Source organism: Paralichthys olivaceus, chromosome 11, assembly GCF_024713975.1.
Source record: "Paralichthys olivaceus isolate ysfri-2021 chromosome 11, ASM2471397v2, whole genome shotgun sequence".
NCBI lineage: Eukaryota > Metazoa > Chordata > Actinopteri > Pleuronectiformes > Paralichthyidae > Paralichthys > Paralichthys olivaceus.
This window is the reverse complement of record NC_091103.1, coordinates 14,038,753-14,059,412: the sequence shown is the minus strand read 5'-3', so window position 1 is coordinate 14,059,412 and position 20,660 is coordinate 14,038,753. Positions and strand designations below refer to the sequence as shown.

General features: G+C 39.2%; 1 protein-coding gene across 1 annotated transcript in view; it reads left to right on the top strand.

The window, feature by feature from the left end:
- The window catches only part of slco1c1 (solute carrier organic anion transporter family, member 1C1), a 34,445-nt gene that overhangs the window by 5,546 nt on the left and 8,239 nt on the right, over positions 1-20,660 (top strand). Inside the window, exons 3-10 of the mRNA XM_069533775.1 lie at positions 8,907-9,048; positions 12,273-12,405; positions 13,070-13,191; positions 13,577-13,723; positions 14,433-14,531; positions 16,699-16,947; positions 17,788-17,952; positions 18,775-18,970. Of these exons, the coding sequence (XP_069389876.1) occupies positions 8,907-9,048; positions 12,273-12,405; positions 13,070-13,191; positions 13,577-13,723; positions 14,433-14,531; positions 16,699-16,947; positions 17,788-17,952; positions 18,775-18,970 (1,253 nt within the window). The remainder of the gene's footprint in view (positions 1-8,906; positions 9,049-12,272; positions 12,406-13,069; positions 13,192-13,576; positions 13,724-14,432; positions 14,532-16,698; positions 16,948-17,787; positions 17,953-18,774; positions 18,971-20,660) is intronic.

The window sequence follows — 20,660 nt, the reverse complement described above, 5'->3', positions numbered from 1 at the left end:
ACCTTGTCCAAAGAACCTCATATTAAACATTGAAATTAAGTTAAAAAAAGACAAACAAAAGCTGCTCTAAGTTCAGAAAACGCATCACTTTCCTTATAGTGTCTACTGCTGCAGCTCCTCTTTTCAGCCTCTGTCTGAAATGTTTGGTTTTAGCTACTGTCTCTTAGAGGCCCCACTCAAACTAAAGACCAGTCTGCGCTGATTGGCCAGCTGGCCTGTTTTGTTGTGACTGGTCAACCACTACCAGCGTATGTAGGAAATCTCGACCAGTGTAGAATAGTGTGAATGATGCAAATGTGAGATACTTTGATGTCAATTGACATCATTATACCCTGGAAGTATCAGCTGGGCTACTGACAAGTTGTTTTAGGAGCTTCCGGAGCAGTGTTTTCTGTGGGGGCGAGGAGCTCCCTTAACCATGGACTCTGTAAGTATATTATTCATAGAAATGTGATCAATTCATATTAACTTGGAAATTCATATTTGAGAACCCAATCTTAAATAAACTATAATATTAATTTAAAACATTCTATTGTGGTGTATCACATTTAATTAAATGATTCAATTCAACCAACAGCCGCAAAAATAATTTACCATTCTGTTGGGGCTCACTCAACAAACAGTACTTGCAGGTGAGAGACCCATCATTGATCCCGCCATTGTCCTCTCCAGATGTTTGGTGAAACCAATTGCTGCAGACCACAGGACAGACTCTTCTGTGCTTTTTGAATCACCTCTATCCTAAAGAGCAAACTGATTATGTGCTAGTTAGCTAACAAGACAATCAGTTTAAACAGACAGGGACAGACTGTATTTACCATTAACTCCTGTCTTACAACTGCAGATCATATTATACAATAAGTTAATGTTACGTTAAAGTTAAGTTTATCTTTGATTTACTTCAGGAAGTCACTGAATGCATATTTCCCCCATTTAGAGAACTTTAATGAATTTTCCGGATTACCCAAACCATGATGTCCCACATTATCAATAATATTTGGTAAGTGGGACAGCTAAAAATTTTTAGAAAAAAAAGAACAAATAACACATTTTCAACAACTCAATGCAAATTTAGTTGTAGACATATGTCTCCTTGAAAGTGCATGATAGTAGGCGGATTTTGTAGTTGTCTCTATGTGGCTATTGAAATTTAGGACACAGTGCAGAACAGTCTTAGCTCAAGTCATGCGCTTATTCAATAAATTAATCTTATATTTTTATATTTTTAATGAACTGATTCTAGTAATCCAGGACCCTGTAAAGATCTGCTTTTATCATTGCTAGATAAATGGAAGGGGGTTGAAGGGTGGCGCGAACCAGAAATAAAAACAGTAAGGACAATGAGCAAGCACCACAAGGCAGGTAAATCCTGGGGAGTCATATGCCCAATTAGTGTGTATGCTGAAGTGAAAGTAGCTGTGTGTGTATAGATCAGCACTAACTAAATAACAAGATTACAGCCCTACAAGTCAACAAGTGAACTTTGTGTGTGTCTATGAGGAACAATGTACTTCTTGTACCCATGACCTCTCTATCTGAATGTAAAGACATTAGTCCAATGATGAACTGAATCATGCTTCTGTACTTCTATTCATCCTTTCTCATCAGTTAAACTTCAATTATGTCAGTCCCTTCAGTGTCAGTGGTTCATGAGTACACGACAAGATAGAATCAGGTAGCAAACACTCATCATCAAGGGTACTGCTTTTAGGTATGAGCCCCCTTTTCCTGGAATTTGTCAGGGACAAGTCATGGCTGCACAGTGCTGATGCTTCCTTCCTTCCTTTTGATCACAAACAAAACTCAACAGATCAACTCTCCATTGAGTCAAAATGTGACACAAGTAAACTTTGGCATCTTGCATGTTCTACTTTGAAAGAAAAGGCTCTAGGAAAGCAAATTACAATATCCTCACTGCTTTTATCAAGGACAGGACAGACCAGGGGAAATACAAAGAAAGGTAGACTTAGAGCTGCAATAGCTGCAATGCTGTACTCATAAGTTACAGGTTGTCTAGTGTTCCCATGTGGCATGGTGGCAAATCTTTATGCTCCTCACCTTGGCCATTCACCAGTAATGAAGAGGGGGTGCAGTACAAGCTATATTCTTTTGGAGATCATGTAATCATCAAAAGACAGCTTCATACTCCCTTTCTCATGAAGCAGACCCGTGGTAGCAACAAGCTAAAGGAGAGCCACACTACCCAACAAATTATTTTCCATTATGTTCTGATTTGCACATCAACCTTTCATGTCCTCATGATGTTTCCTCCATTGGACAGGAGTAGGGAGAGCAGCTAGGATTGGCACACACAGGGACAGCCATCCATTCAATGCTTACAAATATTGCACATTGGACTGTGTCTTGAAACCAACTTCAACTTCCTTTATAGATTCACGTCTGCATCTCCTGCATGTAACATGTTCAGCATCAACACACATGCACACAGACACAGTCTGTTGCAGACTTGCAGGTTTCATTTGGAAAAGTAATCTACCTTGTTCTGAAATCTTGACTGGCCTTTCACGCCGTCACGGTTGCAAACTCGACATTGGACGATGGGAGGGAGGGGAGGGGCTTAGCAAAGAGTCAACTGGCTGAAACCACGTCCTCTGCCAAAAACATAAAAGTTAGCAAAGCCCTAAATGAGATCAGACACCATTGTTGCCTTTTCCACATGAAAGTGACATTAGACAATGGTGCTCAAGCAGCTTATCATAATACAGACTGCAGTGCCCGGACAGACTTTTGTTTCTTCTCAGAATTGTTTGGTTCCCTGACCGGCTGGGTGGGCCATGACACAGCCTGTTTCGACTCTAATCCGGTACTCAATGTTATTCTCTGCTTTTTGTTAATTCCATCATTATGACTAGAACTTGGGTGCAACAATGACCCTGTGTTTTTTTTTGTTTTTTTTCCTCATTCATTTCTTGCACTGAACTCCACAAACACCTTATGAAGATGTTATGTATTTTATAGTAACTTTTTCTTCTACCATTTTGCAGCTAGACATTTCGGAGAGTGGACATTTTGGTCGGTCTTCACTTTCTAGGGCTGTTTATGCGTTAATAATTGCTGTTCGGGTTTGAATTAGGTTTAGGTTAGGATGAGGTTAAAGGGGTTAGGATTAGGCATATGCTTAATGCTATGTGTGTGTGTGTGTGTGGCACAGATACAGTTGTGTTACTCTCTAAAGGTAATTCCAGTCCTTTACAAAATGCATTGACTGAGATCATTTCTTTATTGTACTTTATTATTATCATTAGTGTTCACTGTCACCATTATCTGTGAAAGAACAAGGTTTTGCTTTTACCACAAGTTTTATAAGATTATGTATGGGTTTTGCTGCTGGCATGTGATTATGACCTGGACATGTTTTACAGGGATAATCTTACCTATGCATGACACTGCAACTCCAGCTTCTCCTGACAATTTGTAATTTAAAACAGCAGTTTGACATTTGGGAAAACACACGTTTGTTTTCTCGCAGAGAGTAAGATGAGAGGCTTGAATCCAATTTCACATGTGTTTGCTAAACATGAAACTACAGCCAGCTGCTGGTTGGTTGGTTGGTTGGTTGGTTTAGCGTAGCACAAACACTGGAAACACACAGAAACAGCTAACCTGGCTCTATTCAAAGGTAACAAAATCTCCCCTTCACACAGAAGTATGCTCTGACAGCAGGTGGAGACGAGGCAAAATAATTTTCCTTGACAGACATATTGGCAAAGGTTTTCACTCTAGATGCTGGAGTGTAGTTGTGTTGAAATTTTATACACAGTGCATTGTAATTACAGAAGATCAAATAATAGTGCATTGTAGTGCTGCATAAATTGTTTTCCACTAAGACCAAGCTTTCAAAGACGATCAACAAAAGAGTGACTTTTCTTAGATGTAATGGGATTAGTTGTTTCATCTGATAGAATGGGTTCAGGGTTTTGCAGTGTCCATAGAAAAGACATTTTTTAAACAAGAAGTGCAGGTGGTATAGTTCTAAAAGCCTTTAATTATTAGAGAAAATTATTTCTGTCTCCTGGTACCGAAATTGGCTCCTACAAAATTTTTAGCAGATTTCTGTGCTTCATTTCAGTGACCATGGTCTGCAGTGAAATAGTTTTCCTGCTTAATCTGAATATCACAGCACATTTCCTGATAACATTATACCTATAAATGTATAAACTCCGGTGAAAGTGTAAAGTTTAAATGGTGGAAAATGTGGGAGGAAGGCGACAAAATTAAAGCAGCACCTGCTGCCGTCCAAGCGGTGGAGAGACAATTGATTACGAGTTTGGAGCAGAAAAATGTTCCTGTATTAAACACTGAAACTATTGTTTAGTGCTGAATTATTGTAGTTTGTGATTTTTTAATGTAAAAGAGTTTGGTACCTATTTATATCTGTTTATGTTAAATATGTTAAATTTCAACTTCCAAGTTTCCTTAGCAATGCAAAAGCCATTCTCATCATCAATAGTGTTTACAGCATGTGTCTGACAACAGAAATGAAACGTTAATAATGTAATATCAATAATATATAGGTAGTAGATAGTTTTTTCTTTAACTTTTTTTCCAGTTCTGGTACTGTTAAGGCATCAGAAGCATTTCAAAAGTATAAATTTAAGAGCAATATTGTTAGAAACAGAAACAATACCAAACACTAGAGAGCAAATACCATTACCAATAAGAAAATCTGAATTATGGTTGTGCTAGGGGCTAACATGTTTCAGCTGTTTTCATCTGTTAAATATGAGAGTGGGCATCTCAAGAACACAGTTCAAATTGTAAAATTGTAAAAATAAATGATCTTTTCAAACAAGAGGGATTTTGTACAAGCATATGTCTGTATTCCACTCAGCCAACACATTCTGGTACAAACCATGTCTTTGTGAGCCCCTAAATAACTGAATTGGCACAAATGGGAACTAATCTGCTATGGCCACCAAAACTGACACTGTTGGTGCAATAGCTCAAGCACAATGCACTGTCTCATGCAGTTGTGAAAGAAAAATGCTACAGAGATGTTGTTGGCTCACTTCCCATTGAGAACTACTGCTGCTCACGATGAGGATAACTTCCATTATTAATATGTTTCAGATCAAGACAGCCTTGAGTTTCCCAGATCCCACCATTAGATTGAATGACAATAGTCTGGAATTGTAATTATGAAAGCCTTTTTCTTGCCTTGGAGGGAAATATACATGTATGCATGCTTGCATGCGAGTAAAGTCCCCTTCCCCAGGAAATGCACATGTGATGAACTACTTTCGCTAAATAGCCTGCAGCCTGTCCTAGTGGACAGCATGATCTCAAAAGAAGTCTGTTTGCATTGACGGGCCCTCACACATCACAGCATGTAAATGGAGTTTGTGAACTAGAAGAGGAGCAGGGATAAGACAAACTGTTACTATTACAATATCTCAAACTCCTGATATCCCACTATTGTTGTTGTACATGCTGAACATTGTTGTACTTAAAGATGGCTCCCTCTCTAACTTTGCTAATGTGGTTTCACCAGCACTGGCAGTACAGTCAGCTGCTTCTTATTACACTGCCATTAAATGGTCCAAAGGTCAAACTGTGTCCTCGATGCTAATTTCTACTCAATGAGTGATTTTGTTGGGATATACTCTGTGTAGTCTGTACGTAAATAATGTTTACAGCCATTGTTCTTTCTGTGACAGTGAATTTCCGTTTCCTTGTCATGTGTAGCGTGATTCTCATGTGTACTGCTTTTTTTATGTCAGGAACAAGGGTAGAAAACCTAGCGTTAAGTATTCAGGGGGACAGAGTGGGATCACAGATACTCAGGCTATAAACAAAACAAAGAATTTACTCTTCTTCTGCTCCGTGAAATCACTGCAGCGAAACCACTCTCGTGGCTTCATCATGCAAGATGTCAATGCAGAGATCAGAAGTGAATGTGGAGGGAGGATGAGGAGTCCGAAAAATATAGAAGCAAATGAGAAAAGAGAGATTTAAGAAAGGGGGTGGTTTGCTTGAAAATCATTATGACCATGGGTTTCTCTTGCACACACACACACACACACACACACACACACTAATAAGTACAATGGCTTTCAGAAGAGGGCACACCTCTGCCAGCAGTTCTGTTATGTTTAAGATCCATGAATTATGCTTCGAAAAGTCAATGACAACGTGGAGAATTGGATCCACTCCCTCATCTGGATCCACTCCAAAATTCAATAAGTTCTTTCTCAGGTCATGCCCCAAACAAAATTTAATTCGGTTGTGTAATTTTTGCATAATCCTGCTGACTAACAAAGAAACACAGACAAATACATGACCTCATTGGTAGAGGTAAATATGTGTTACATGTAAGACTGATTGACTTATATAAGTAGGTATTATAATAAGAAAAAATATTCTTACTTTGATTTCCTGTTTTGCTTCAGAAACAGACACTTAAACTGTGGGTTGTGTAAATATGTGGATATCTTCATTGCAAATAAATTAATACACTATTCAATTTAGACAAACAACATTGTTCCATATATGGTGGAATTTATTGTTTATTTGTCTTATTGGTGTTTAGGGGTCAAGAAAACATGCTCTGATTAATATAAATGAATAATCGTATAATTTAAATGTATCATTTAAAGGTCCAGTGTGTAAGATCTCACCGATTAACAGAGAAACAAACACAATATAACTATAGTGAAAACGTTACATTTCAGTCTTAGATAAAAGATATTGAACATGTGAATGTGACATTTGGGCGAAAAATACAAATACTTTACAGTTTACATTTTGCTTCACAGGGAGATATTTCTTAAATAACTGAATAAAAGATGATTAAAATAATGTTTTTATCTGAATGACACAGATAATAATGAATGCTTTTTCCTAAAATTATCTCTACTAAATAAACAAACAAAAACAATCAGCAACACATATTCTTAGAAATACTGTGCAGTGGAATCAGAGAGTGGACATCATTCTGTAGAGATTTCATTTTCTTTGCTTCAGACGACACAGGTGGAAAGGTCAGACAGAGACAGGGAATACAAACCATATGGGAGGATTTCCTTCTATAGGCAAACATGTGACTGTAGATTAGATTAAACCAGTCGACCATCCTGAATGCCAATTTGTTTTCATTTCCAACACATCTGACAGGAAGCCTGGTTTACCACAGCGAGTGGCATGCTTCAGCATCATTTGTAGACTGGGCATTAATTATCTAATCATTTAAACACAAACATAAGCTATGAATAAAATACTGCAGATATAAACTAATGATTGTAGAAGAGATTTATATCTTTGTTATTTTTTTCCTTGAATCCAAAATTCTAAAAATCTTAATCAGATCACCGCCTCAGGGCAAGTACCTAACTTTATCAATTCCTGAAAATGTCCATGTAGTGGGGGAACCATGGTTAAACTTGGAGCGGTGGATCACACAGTCCAAATCATTGTTGTGTCTTTTAATTTCCACGTTGCTACTGAAAGTTCAGAGTTGTTTTCTGTTGGTTGTGTTAACTGTGTCTTTGCAGACTGGAGACCACTGATCTGGGATTACAATTTAAATTTGTTTGGCCCAATTGATAATAAGTTATAGATAAAGAACTATTTTGGCCTCATACAGTCATTGGATCATGTTGTTTCAGGTCTGACACAACAGCAACATCTTGATCATTGGGGTAGAAACATTTAAAAGACTGATCACATTTGAGCTCGACCACTGAAACTGTGGAAGAAAACAGCAAATGTGAGAATGCAAATATCAAGTCAATTGCTTTTGACATTTTCTGAAACGCTTCCTGCCAGCTCACCAGTAAAATGTCTGGAAAATGTCAGAGCGGTTCCATGTGAGCATAGAGTAGGAAAATATCCTGAAAATTCACAGTGAGTTAGTGGACGTGTTGATGACATTTTAAATTCGTGATGGATGTAAAACTGGAAGAATTCAAATATCTCAGGTGCTATACACGTAGAAGATGCTGAAGAAGATGCCATGCATATATCCAGGCACATGTCCCTGTTATGATTGTGAATTCTCTTCATATGGACAAGCCAAAAATCCAAGAGAATGTCCAGACTCAATTTTCGCCTCACCAGAGTTTATATATGAAAATAGCTTTACTCAAATAAAAAGCTCTGGTGATGTATTGATATTTATGTCCTGCTTATCTTGTGTTGGAAGAGATGAGGAAGGCTCAAGTAATTCAGTCTGTTGTTTCTATTTTATAATGTAAAAACTTCTACAGATCTGAGTTTTCATATTTCCTGCCCGTTGAAAACCCCTTTCCTAATGAAACTGCATTTGTTTTGCACTTTGAGTGGATGTGTTTATTAGATTGCATTTAGTCATGACTGTGAGAGTTGTTGACCTGGGGCTGGTCAGTGTCTCATTATAGAGAAAATTAAAACAATCAACTGATAAACAGGGGATTCCTTTTTTTAATCTCAGCTAGAGTTATTACCATCTATTTATACATATATAATTTATAACTTATTACATTATGGCTATATGGACAACTTTACCTCTTTTATCAGTAAATTCATTTGTCTGCAGTTTTTCTCTCATCACTGTTCACACTCTCCAGCCCACACTGTGTTCATCTCTCTCCTCCCACTCTAAAGCCCTTTCCTTCATCTAAACCTCATTATTACTACGATTCTGACACTTCTTAATGACTGAATGTTGGACCTCTGGAAGTGGGTTAATGAGGGGGAGTTCATGCACCGTGGCTACCGCAGCATTATCACACAAGTGCTTCCTCTTCTGTCTGCTCTTTGTGGACAAAAACACATCCTACAATCAAGTAGATAAGTGATAATGAAGTACAAACAATGCGTGTGTTGTTTTAACACTGTTGTGCATATTAACCCTTTTCTTTGTTTCGTTCCCTGTTCTTCTTTTTTTTTTCATCTCGCTCTTTTCCCAGATGTTTCTGGTGGCTCTGTCCTTTGCCTATTTTGCAAAGGCTCTGTCGGGGAGCTACATGAAGAGCACAATAACTCAGCTGGAGAGACGCTTTGACATCCCCAGTTACCTAATAGGTGTCATTGATGGAAGCTTCGAGATAGGTGAGTAGGCCTGCCAGTCACTGCTCTTATTCTCTTGTTTCTGTTTACCGCCCGTGTGTCATGGGCTCCCCTCCCTCCTCTCTTTCTGTCTTTGGGACAGAAATATGAATGGGTCATATGGGGAGATATTCACGCTGTGGATAAAGGATTCATCAGGCTTCCAAGAGGAGGACAGGTGTAGGTGTGTGTGTGTGTGTGTGTGTATGTGAGTGTGTGTGTGTGTGTGTGTATGTGAGTGTGTGTGTGTGTGTGTGTGTGTGTGTGTGTGTGTGTGTGTGTGTGTGTGCGTGGTGAGTCATAGTGTCAACCAGGGACAAAAAAGTCTCCAACTCTCTTTTCTCTATAGAGAGTCACACTGTATCAATGATCTTAGTTTCTTACATGAGAATTATAAGGAATTTACAAGCTTTTATATGACATGTGAATCAGTAACAAGCACACGGTCCCTGCAGGCAGTACCTAAAATAATTTGTAAGCCAAACACAAACTGCCTATTAATGTGTAGACATTTATCAAATATCACAAAACACCTTTGCTTGCAATGCATGAATAATACTGCTCTTCCAACTAGGAATGTAGGTTATTTTAAGGACACTTCATTGTTTCTGTGGTTGGTTTAAAAAGGCCAATAAAAGCTGTTTCCCTTACTGCTGCCACTCTACATTATCATCTTTGTATCTAAAACTCAAGTTGAGAGAGATTAAACAGTTTAATCCAATCATCGATTTTGGTTTTAAGTCACTAATCCTGTACATTATTGTTGTGCCCTGGAGCCAATCCCTGCTCACATGATCACATTGGACAAGAGGTGATGTAGACAGCCTGTGAAGATGCCCAATCTACCACAGGTTCTTTTTTTTCAAACACTAATTTTGCAGATGCTTTTCGTTCTTATAAAACGTTGCTCCACATAAACAAAGCAGCTCGAGTCATATCAATCTAAACATCAAAAATATGAATCCTTAACGGGCTGCTGTGCATAATGCAGATAGTCCGATTATTTTATAGAATTATTGATAAAACCACAAATTTAACCTGTGACAATGTGCAGCCCGTTAGTAGATCTGGTTTACAGTGCTGCAGTACAGACCATTCAGTGGCAATGTCTTATGTATAAACTACTCCTCTGGGTGTACCTGTTCCACCAGATGACCCCAGTCTCAGCATGAATCTCTGCATGTCTCTGACACATAAGCTGCTTTCAAACATGCACTGACCTCCTGAGATCCTCCACAGTTTTTTTTTAAATGCCAAAAACAAAAAGAAAACGAATATCTCCTGTGTGGTGCCATACACTTATCTCTGATGATCTCTGCAGTGGAATGAATACATAACATCCTGCCTCTGCCTGCTGCACCAACCCTCAACCGAATGCTGCAGAGGATTTGTTGCTGTTGTGAACCCGTCTGACCAGAAAACCTCTCGCCGCGTTGTGCATGTGTGAAAGGAAAACTGCAGAGAAAGTCCAGAACCAATTCTCTGGAGATCCTCTGCAGGACATCCCTGAAAACAGCTATATTTACATGGATGAAGGAACGACACCTAAACACCAATAAACACAAATAAATCTCTTCATCACAATATCAACATCAAAATCGTCTCTCATCCCAGCCTAAATAGCATGAAACCTGGGTGTCATGCTAACCTTCTCAAGCCATGTTGTATCTGCCTCTTGATCTTGCCACTTTGCACCTATAGGAAAATATCAGGATATCAGGCCTTACCTTATGCAGTACACCACCAACTTTTGCTACCCGAATCAAAGTCAAGTCACTCGTGCTACAGGGTGATATCTGTGATATTATATGGGTCAAGGAACATTGTTTGTCACTGTCATCCCTTCACAGGCAATCACAGACTGTTTTCATTTGTGGTTCTCTGATGCTGGAATGAGCATGCAAGTGCTATCGGAGCAGGTGCATCCCTCTCTATCTACACTTCATGCAGATTCATCCAATGAACAGTTGTTCTATTGTACTGGAACTTAATGTTGTCCCTCAGTCGTTAATCACTTTGGCTAAAATCTGCCAAATGACAAGCGGGAAATACGGGTTATATAGTTTCCAGAGTGAGACCCAAAGAGAGTCTCATTCTGCCTTTGCTCTTTTACTGTTAGGCAGGCAGTTTGAGCCCACATTGACATGATAGTGTTGGAGAATAATTAATTCCAATAACATTGTGAATGAGTGTGTGACCTGCTGATGCTCTGAGTCAGGTTGTGTGTATCTGCCAGAGGAGAAAAAAGGTGTTGACGACACCTCTCACGCAGCCAGAGCTTGAAAACCCTGGATATCTCTCCATCTATCTCTCCATTTCTTCGTCTCCCATGAAAGCAGCTTCTCTCATGTGGCCTAGGCAACAAGCTTTTTCTATAGGACCGTTGCCAGGACAACATAGAGGCAGAGCAGGGCAGCGTGAAGAGGAAAGAAAACTAGAGGGAAAGTGCAAAAAACAAGCAAGGACAACAGAGCGGAGGAAAAACAAAGGGGCAAAGGAGGAGAAGGAAAGAAAAAAAAAGAGTAATAACGAAAATAATGGGGAGAATGAAGTGTAATCATGATGGCTGATTCATAAAAAGATCTAGAACTACTTGAGCTGAGCATGGCCCTGCTGATGTATGAGTTGTGAAAAATGCTGCATGAATCATTCTTAGCATGTTCCAGGTTTTATAGCTACATGTTCCAATGCACATGTGATGAAACAGAGAAATCAGTTTTGAGATAAACAAAGTACTGTCCCTACCGTCACTGTACAATAGTAACTGTAATGTACACTATGAAAGGCTTTATGACATCTAAGAATTTCTTATTATTTCACTTAAAGGTTACACATGTCCTTCTGCTCAGGATTACATGACATTTGTCAATGCTCGACTCTCTCTGTCACACACACACACACACACACACACACACACGCCTTGTTACAGCAGCTGAAGGATTGGTCATGGGATTGACATCATCTCATTAAAAACAAGCCTTTACAGTTATATAAAAAAAGGGGTCATGGCAATACGACATGAGCTTTTCCACCTTGTTTACTATTGAGTTTTCAGTGTTTCATCTGTTTATTTGTTCGTTTAGAATATGTAAAAACAGATCAGACCTGGTGGAAGGATGTGTCAGCGAAGAAAGCATTACATTCTGGTGCAGATTATTTTCACTTTCTTAAATACTGTGGGGCAACGGCATTTTAAAATTATTTCCGTCCTTGTCTCTTTCTTCCAGGTAACTTGCTGGTGATAGCCTTCGTCAGTTACTTTGGGGCCAAGCTCCATCGGCCAAAGATCATTGCAGTGGGATGTGTGCTGATGTCCATCGGCACCTTCATCATTGCTCTGCCTCACTTCATCATTGGACGGTGAGTAAGAGGAGCCAGCGGGCCTGATTGTTGTTTGAATTCAAATATATAACAGTCTCTATCTAATTTATTTTTCAATGCATTTAAGAAAACATTTGAATGCATTGAGATTCAAAATAATTAATACTTACTGTTCCAATGTATCAGCTGCAAAGGAGCGTTGTAGCACTAAATGTTTTCTGTTAAGTCTGTTAACGGAAGCAGCGATTAAATTGAAAAAGATAAACGCTTTGGGCAAGACAGAAATTGTTGTTTACATGTGCATCTCATTCCTTTACAAGCTGTGACATAAACATAATGGGTCGTTCTCCAGGCATAGCAACGACATTGTAACATACTGTATCACAAACCATTTAAGTAAAGTCTCAAAAACAAAGCATTAACATCAAGGACAGATTCTATCACAGGAAGCTCATAGCTTATTTTACGTTTTACTACTCACGTATATAGTCTGATATAACTCACACAAATCATGTATGACTGTATGTGGTGTAGAGCGGTAACTAGGTCAACCTACAGCAGTTCAAACACTTTGATGCTTCACTGAGTCTTGACTGTAGCTGCTTTTGGAGGATTTTCACTTCCACGTAACTTATTAAATCTACTGCCAGTATTTTGTATTTCATGTTTGTTTTTAACAGTTCCCTCTGTGTTTTGTGTTCAGCTATGAGTTTGAAACCTCGGTGCGGTGGGTAGCGAACTCCACAATTAATCCGTCTCCATGTCCGGTGGGTTCAGCAGCTGACCTGATCCGAGATGGTAAACTGCCAGAAGTGCCAGTCGCGGGTGGGTGTTTACACTACAGACTGCATATAAAGATGGATGACACGTCTCTACATTATCTGTTAAGTTATATAAAAACGATGTCCAAGATATTTGACCATTGGGCTTTTCTGATTTATTTTCTGATAGTTAAAACTGTTCAGGAGATATTACAGGTGAAGTCTCAACAAATCCAGTCATAGCAACACAATCCTAGCCTCCACACGAAGCAGCTCTTCCTCCCACTATCCAGAAACGAAGCAAACATATCCCTGATACTTACACCACCATTTTTGCATTGAAGACATGACATTGAGTTATGTCGTCCATCTTTATATACAGTCTATGGTTCTCACGCATACACACACACTGAGTGAAGATGTGTGATGACACTTGTGCATTCCTCCAGGTTGTGAAAGTGAGTCCAACCTGTCAATGTGGATCTATGTGCTCCTGGGAAATGTCCTGCGAGGGATTGGAGAGACGCCGGTTCAGCCTCTGGGGATCTCTTACATAGATGATTTTGCTAGTGAGGAGAATGCTGCTCTCTATGTGGGTAAGAAAAGCACCGTCCTCCTCACTTGACTTTTCAATACAATACAGCATCAGTTCCGCTCCTCTCAACTTATATCCACTACAAACATAAGGTTTCATATGACTGATCTAACATGTGGGTCACATTTGCTGATAAACACATGATTCCTGGTGTGACAGTTAAAACGGACACACACAAAGTAACACCCTCAAGGCACTGATCTGTTAATAGCTGCACCATAGGCAAGCAGTACACAGACAGGGGTACTGCACAGACGTCAGTTGAACACCCTGGAGTGTACAGCTGACGTACAGAATAAATCAGTTTACATACTATTATTTGTACAGTTATAAAAAACTATGTTCTTTCCTGATCTGATAGTTAAAACTGTCCAGGAGATATTACAGGTGAAGTCTAAACAAATACAGTCACATCAACTCAATCACAGCCTCAACATGAAGCAGCAGACCAAATAAAACTAGATTTATTCACGTGCAACAGTGGTGTTTGGCTCAAAAACAACCAAGGCAGTAAATCTAAGTTCTTCAGTAGCAAATAATAAGTTATAAAATTATGTTACTTAGTCTTTCCCAAACAAATGATGAGTTAAAAATAGATTGTCTGAGTAGTGCTCAGTTTTCCAGGATCTCAATTCTTAACTCAAATAGCTGAAGTCGTAACCAGTTTGTGTGTTTCTTTGTCTTCTTGGTTGTGTTTATCATCATCCCAGGCTGTGTGCAGACCATTTCGGTGGTTGGCCCAGTGTTTGGATACCTGTTAGGCTCCCTGTGTGCCAAAATCTATGTGGACATTGGATTTGTAAAAATGGGTGAGTTTAAATACAAGCACATTTTTCATTTTAAGTTCTGACCAATATTTAAATTTGCGGAGCTGCTGTCATTGAATCTTCATTCTATAAACTCAAAATGGGCTTGTGGATTTAGAGAATATTTGTTTTGTCTTACTTCATCTTAAATTGTACGGAAGATATTCTGATCTTCAGCTACATCCAAAGTGCTGTGTTTTAGTTTTAAAACATGTCATTTTTGCTATGTTCATGCCTGGTGTCCACTCTGTTCTGGTTTTCAAACACTTGATGCTGTGATATTTTAGTTTGTGAACTCCAAGTCTGGAAGAACAGAAATGTAGAAGTCAGGATGGTGATGATGCATTCGCTTCCTGTTGGTTTTTTATCAGTCACGACTCGACTACCAGCAGTGAATGCTAAATGTTTCTAACACTTACTGTTAAAAAAATAAAATATATCCCTGGTATTCACCATTGCTGTCTATACCTCTCCAGTGACATACAGTCAGAATAAGATATGATTAAATGAAACACAATATTCTCCCAAGACCGAAAATGTAGTTATTTACCGAAGGAAAACTACACAGAAAAACTAGTGATGGCTGAATGTGGTTTCAGGTTATTGTTCACAACGGCTCACTGTCACACTGCTATGGTTTACTGGTGTTTTCTCAGGATAGAACATGAACATTGTTAAGCTAATGGGTAACACCTGTACTTTTGATGTCATCACAGGTCAAAAGGTTCTTCTCTGAAAAAGGTCTTGTCATTCATAAAACTGAGGCATTATGTTATCAGATACAACAACTCGGGAACACTGTCCATGTGCATGTATGTGTCAGCACAATTCAAAGACTACAGGATTAGTATCAATTAGCTAATGAACAAGGCCAGGTGAGGGAGAGGAAACACAAATCCCTCTTAATGTCTCGACAGCAGAGTGAGTGAGGGAAAAGACGGAGAAAAGAAGTTAGAAGAAGAAAGGAGAGAGGAGAGAAAAAGAGAGAGAGAAATAGAAATGATGAAAAGGTAAAAAATATTAAATATGTAAGTGGATTTCAGGGGAGCAGCCATGTTTGCCTTTAACACCTTCGATTTGCTTGTTTTCCCCTTGAGGGCTCCAAATGTGTGAGACACAATGAATGATCGGGAAAGTAATACACTGCGTATTTCTGACATGCACTGAAGTCCAGACATTTTCCTGAAATTATTCAGAGGAGCTGTATGTGAGAACACAGAGTGTCAGATTCAGTTGCTCCGGACATTTTCTGAAATGTTTCCCGCCAGCCTTCTTGTAAAATTGAGCCCATCTGGAAAAAGTTTGGAAACCATTTCTGTTTTTTTCCCCGCTATCTTAATTCAAGAGCGTGAGAACGTTTGAGAGCAGGACTTGTTGATTTCATGTTTATTTTGTAATGCTCTCCCTCAAAACCCTGTGCTTGCACTCAGAAGTACCCAGCTTGTGCTTAGATTTGCTCAAACTCATACTTTCATGCACTCCAGAGTTTGATTGAAAGCATTCCAAAATCTGACCGTGAAATCGATAAATCCTGCTCTCATTAAAGATTGAGAAAAAACATATTCAGTCACACATCCTATTTCTGTTTAAGCAGAGAGAAATTTCTCATCGACCCCTTTGCTCGCACTGCTGCTGCAGTATTGCTACCAGTTGCTTCAGCCCCTCCACCACCCCAGCAGCCACCTGTAGGCTCCGACGGGGAGTTACAAGTATTTGCTCGTCACTCCCATCATATCTGTGTAATCATATCGGGGGAGTGATTAAGTCAGAGCCTAGACGCCAAACACAAACCTGTTCTACTGCTGCAATAAAAGTTTGAACGTGAGTTGTCTGACTGAACTGAGGTAATGAAAAGACCATCTACATGTTGATACAGGTCACCTCTGCTGTGAATATGTAGCAGTGCTTGATATCTGAATCCTTTCACCTGGTTATGGCGTGAGAAAGCCTGAAACCTGATTTTGAACTTTTCAAAAACTGCATATCTTAATTGAAGTGTTGCACTAAATCATACAGTTTACACCTAAACACAAACATCCTTCCACCCATCCATCCATCAGTGAGGCTTGAGCCAATCCCAGCTGACGTTGGGTGAGAATATGTGCATCATATTTAAAGTAAGCCTGAGCGTTATTTGACCATTGATTACTTCTGTTTCCCCCCAAAACAGAAACTATCACCATCACCCCTTCAGATGCCCGCTGGGTGGGGGCTTGGTGGCTGGGCTACCTCATAGCTGGGGTCATCACCCTGCTCTCTGCTATTCCGTTCTGGTTTCTTCCCCGCTCTCTGCCCATACCTGGGCCCCAGGGACCAGAGAAGTGCACACCAGAGCAGACGAGTTTCATCAAAGACTCCCCGCTCCTGAAGCACAAGTATCCAGCAGATGAACATACAAGTTTTATAGAGATGGCCAAAGGTGAGGATGGAGGTTGTTGTTGGGGATGTAAATACATTTTAATGTATATTATTATTAAGTTTACAGCCTCTATACTGTGTGGTGACGATGGTCAGGCTATAAAATGCAATGGTGTATAATTTTTCCACTTTCATGATGCCTCTGCATCTATGATAGCAGGTGGCCGGAGGTATTCGATTTTCAGCTTGTCCGTCCATTCCATTCTTGTGTGCGTGATATTTCAAGAATCAAGGAAATCTCTTCAAATTTCATACAAACAATCAGTTGGACTTAAGAATGAACTGATTCGAATTTGGTGGTCAAAGGTCAAAAATCAACAGAACGTGTTTTTGATCTTGTGAACCCAATATCTCAAGAACATCGATAAGGAATTTCTTTAAATTTGATACAAACGTTCACTTGGACTGAAGGAGGAGCTGATTAGAATTTGGTAGTCAAAGGTAAAGAGTTAAGGTAATGGTGGCCTCAAATGTTTTTAGTGTGTTGAACATGATAAGTCTAGCTTTAGGGAATTTATTCAAATTTTGACCAGTTGTCTCTTGGACTAAAAAATCTACTGAATACTGTAGATCTCAGTGGTCAAAGGTCACTTGTGATCTCATATTATTGTGAATGCAATATGTTAGGAACATCTTAAGGGACTGAGAAGCATTCACCTACAGGGCGGTAATATAGTTTTTTTCCTGTTTCCACACAATACTAACTCTTATAGAACTGCATTTAGACAAAAAATGTCATTACTCAGCAGCAGTTAGAGTCATTCTATCATGTTAATATTTAACTTTTGCAGGCAGGTGTTTGTTCCGGCTTACAATTATTTATTTATTTATCCCTCTACAGACTTTATTCCAACCCTGCGCACTTTGCTGGGACACCCGGTGTATCTCATCTACCTGTGTGTGACGATCATCCAGCTGAACTCGCTCATCGGCATGGTTACCTACAAGCCCAAGTACATCGAGCAGCACTTCAGGCAGTCTGCCTCAAAGGCCAACTTCCTGATGGGTGTGCTACACTCGCCATTAATACTGCATACATCACATGAATTAATCATGGTTCACATACAACCTGGAAAAAAAGGGGGGAGGCATTTCTGCTTGGCTTGCATTGTGTGGCAGAAAAAGCTCATGAATGTGGTCTAGTTTACTCAAATTAATTCTAGTGTCACTGTACACAATACTATAGATTATACATTAACCATGTTTACAATTTCAAATGCAGGGTTTCTTTAAATAAACCAGTCAACAGTTTTTTTTTCATTTAATTTATGTTATTTTTACATTTGCTGAATGAAGCACAAACAGATGGAGAGAGGATATTGTTAAAGACAGGGAGGACTGTGCTCTAATTTATTGCACTAACCACCACGGCTGCAGAGATGCTGGATTTGCAATAATGAAATAAAATATAAGGATGATAACGTAGGATGAAAGTCAGAGGTTCACATGCTCTCATCAAACGAGATGCCTGCCCTGAGCTGAGTGGCTGCCTATGAAAGAGAATGCAATATTAGTGACCAGAGCTAATGACATGGGTGTAGATAAAAGACCACGTCTTCACACTGATGGTAAATGACGGTATAAGAGAAGACATTAAAAAGAATAAAGAAAACAGGGATCTGTTTTTAAAGGAGAAGACTTGGGAGTTGTGAAGCTTTATTCTTCCTCTGGAGTGGCTCAGCAGTTTACTTTCATGCATAAGGGTCAGAGAAGTGATAGAGTAGTACAGTATAACATATTATTTTTTGTCAATTTTTCAAAACCATATAGATCTGTCAAAGCAACAACTAATATCAGTATTTATTGATCCTGCTTCTCTTAATCTAAGGTGTGATCAATATCCCCGCGGTGGCACTGGGGATGTTTTCAGGAGGTCTGCTGATGAAGAGACTGAAGCTTAATATCATGGGAGCAGCCAGGTTTGCTTTCGGGACGTCCCTGATTGGCTACTTCCTTTCGTTGTTCTTCTTCGCAATGAGCTGCGAGAACGCCAAGATAGCCGGGGTGACACTTTCGTACGACAGGTGAGTCAGGAGTAATCACTGAGCACGATTGTCTAGATGTTTGTTATTTGAGATTCGATGAAAGCACAGGAACACACTGTCCATAAACTTGGTTGTTTGTCTCTGTGACCATAGTCAGACCTGCAACATCTGTCCTGTGTGATCCAGTCACTAGTACACAGAGTACAGGTGTAAATGGCACAGAATATGTTTCCTGAGATCCGATCAACCAGACACGTGTGGCCACATTTGAAAAACATCCTCAGAGACAAAGTTTCAATAGAATCAAATGTATTTTCACACTTTTCAGTGTCCAGACATTGATTTGTTTTCGTCAACACTGACCAACACATAAATGGACTGACGCTTGCTAGCTAGTTCAAACAGTCAACTCCAGCTGCACTGCTCTAATCATGTGACGTACCACACACAATCCTCAATCATACCGCCCCTCCGGATTGTGTCGTCTATTAAAGCTGCAAAGATTTCCCATCTCTCCCTTTGTTAGTCAAAGCTTCTGCTGCCCTGCATATTCCTGAGTTTCGATTCAGCCTCTCCAACACCCCAGCATCCACCTGCAGGCTCACTCCCCATTATTATAAAGTAACTGTATCTGGAGAGGTGATGAAGTTGGTGCCAAGACGCCAAACTCTATGTTCTGCTGCTGCAATAAACATTTCAAACAGGAGTTGTCTGACGACTGACTGATACGTCTTTTCAAATAGACAAAATCCTCATGATAGATCTGCGTGCAGCTCATCCACTCCTGACGCCCACTCACTTTCTCTCCCTCGCTTGCCGACACACACACACAAACAATATTCAATCAGATCTTGTGACAGGCTGCCTTTCATATTTATAGAGAGACAGGAGGAGGTGCGTGTGTGAGCACAAATATCCGAGTGAGAGCTTCTGGAGTTTCTTCATGTACACATAAGTGCATACCGTTCACGTTGAATGACAATTTTCCAAAGTTTGTCAACACAAAAATTTGTGAAAGAGCAAGATATTAAAATCTACATGATTCCACAAACACATATCTAATGAACTGTTCACCTAATAGGCTTCACAATTGGCAGGTCTATGGAGTTGAACATTTCTTCTTCTATGTCCTCACATAAACTACAGCAGCGGTTGGTAACTGGCAGCCTGAGGGAAATAACATCTGACCTGCAAGATAATCATTTTGATAATCAGATTATTTTTTGATGCACCATATCGGACTGACATACATTTACGAGTGAAAGCACAACATTAGTTTCTTTGCTGTAATAATTTATGCAGACCAGAATGACAGAGCTTTTATTTTGAAAAGTTTAAAATTATATATATATATATGTATCTATATATACATATAGATACATATAGATATTGACTCTCATAGATGAGTGAGCAGCAATCTGTTCATTCATCTATGAATTCCAACATCCTCAAATCCTGCCACCACCCATGTGTATTGTTTCACCAATTGCTTAATAATAACATTATTAATAACATGTACTAATAAGTGTACGAACAACATTTCTTTATTATTTCTGTTTGGGTGTGATATTTATTAGAGAACATTGGTTTTAAAACATACATTGGTCAAAACTTTTTATTTTTGTTTGTTTGTTGGATTTTTATGATTTCATTATATAAAGAGTAATATAATACATTTATTACCTGGATGTAATGGCACAGTAAATATTTGTTACTTTGCTCTTGCTCT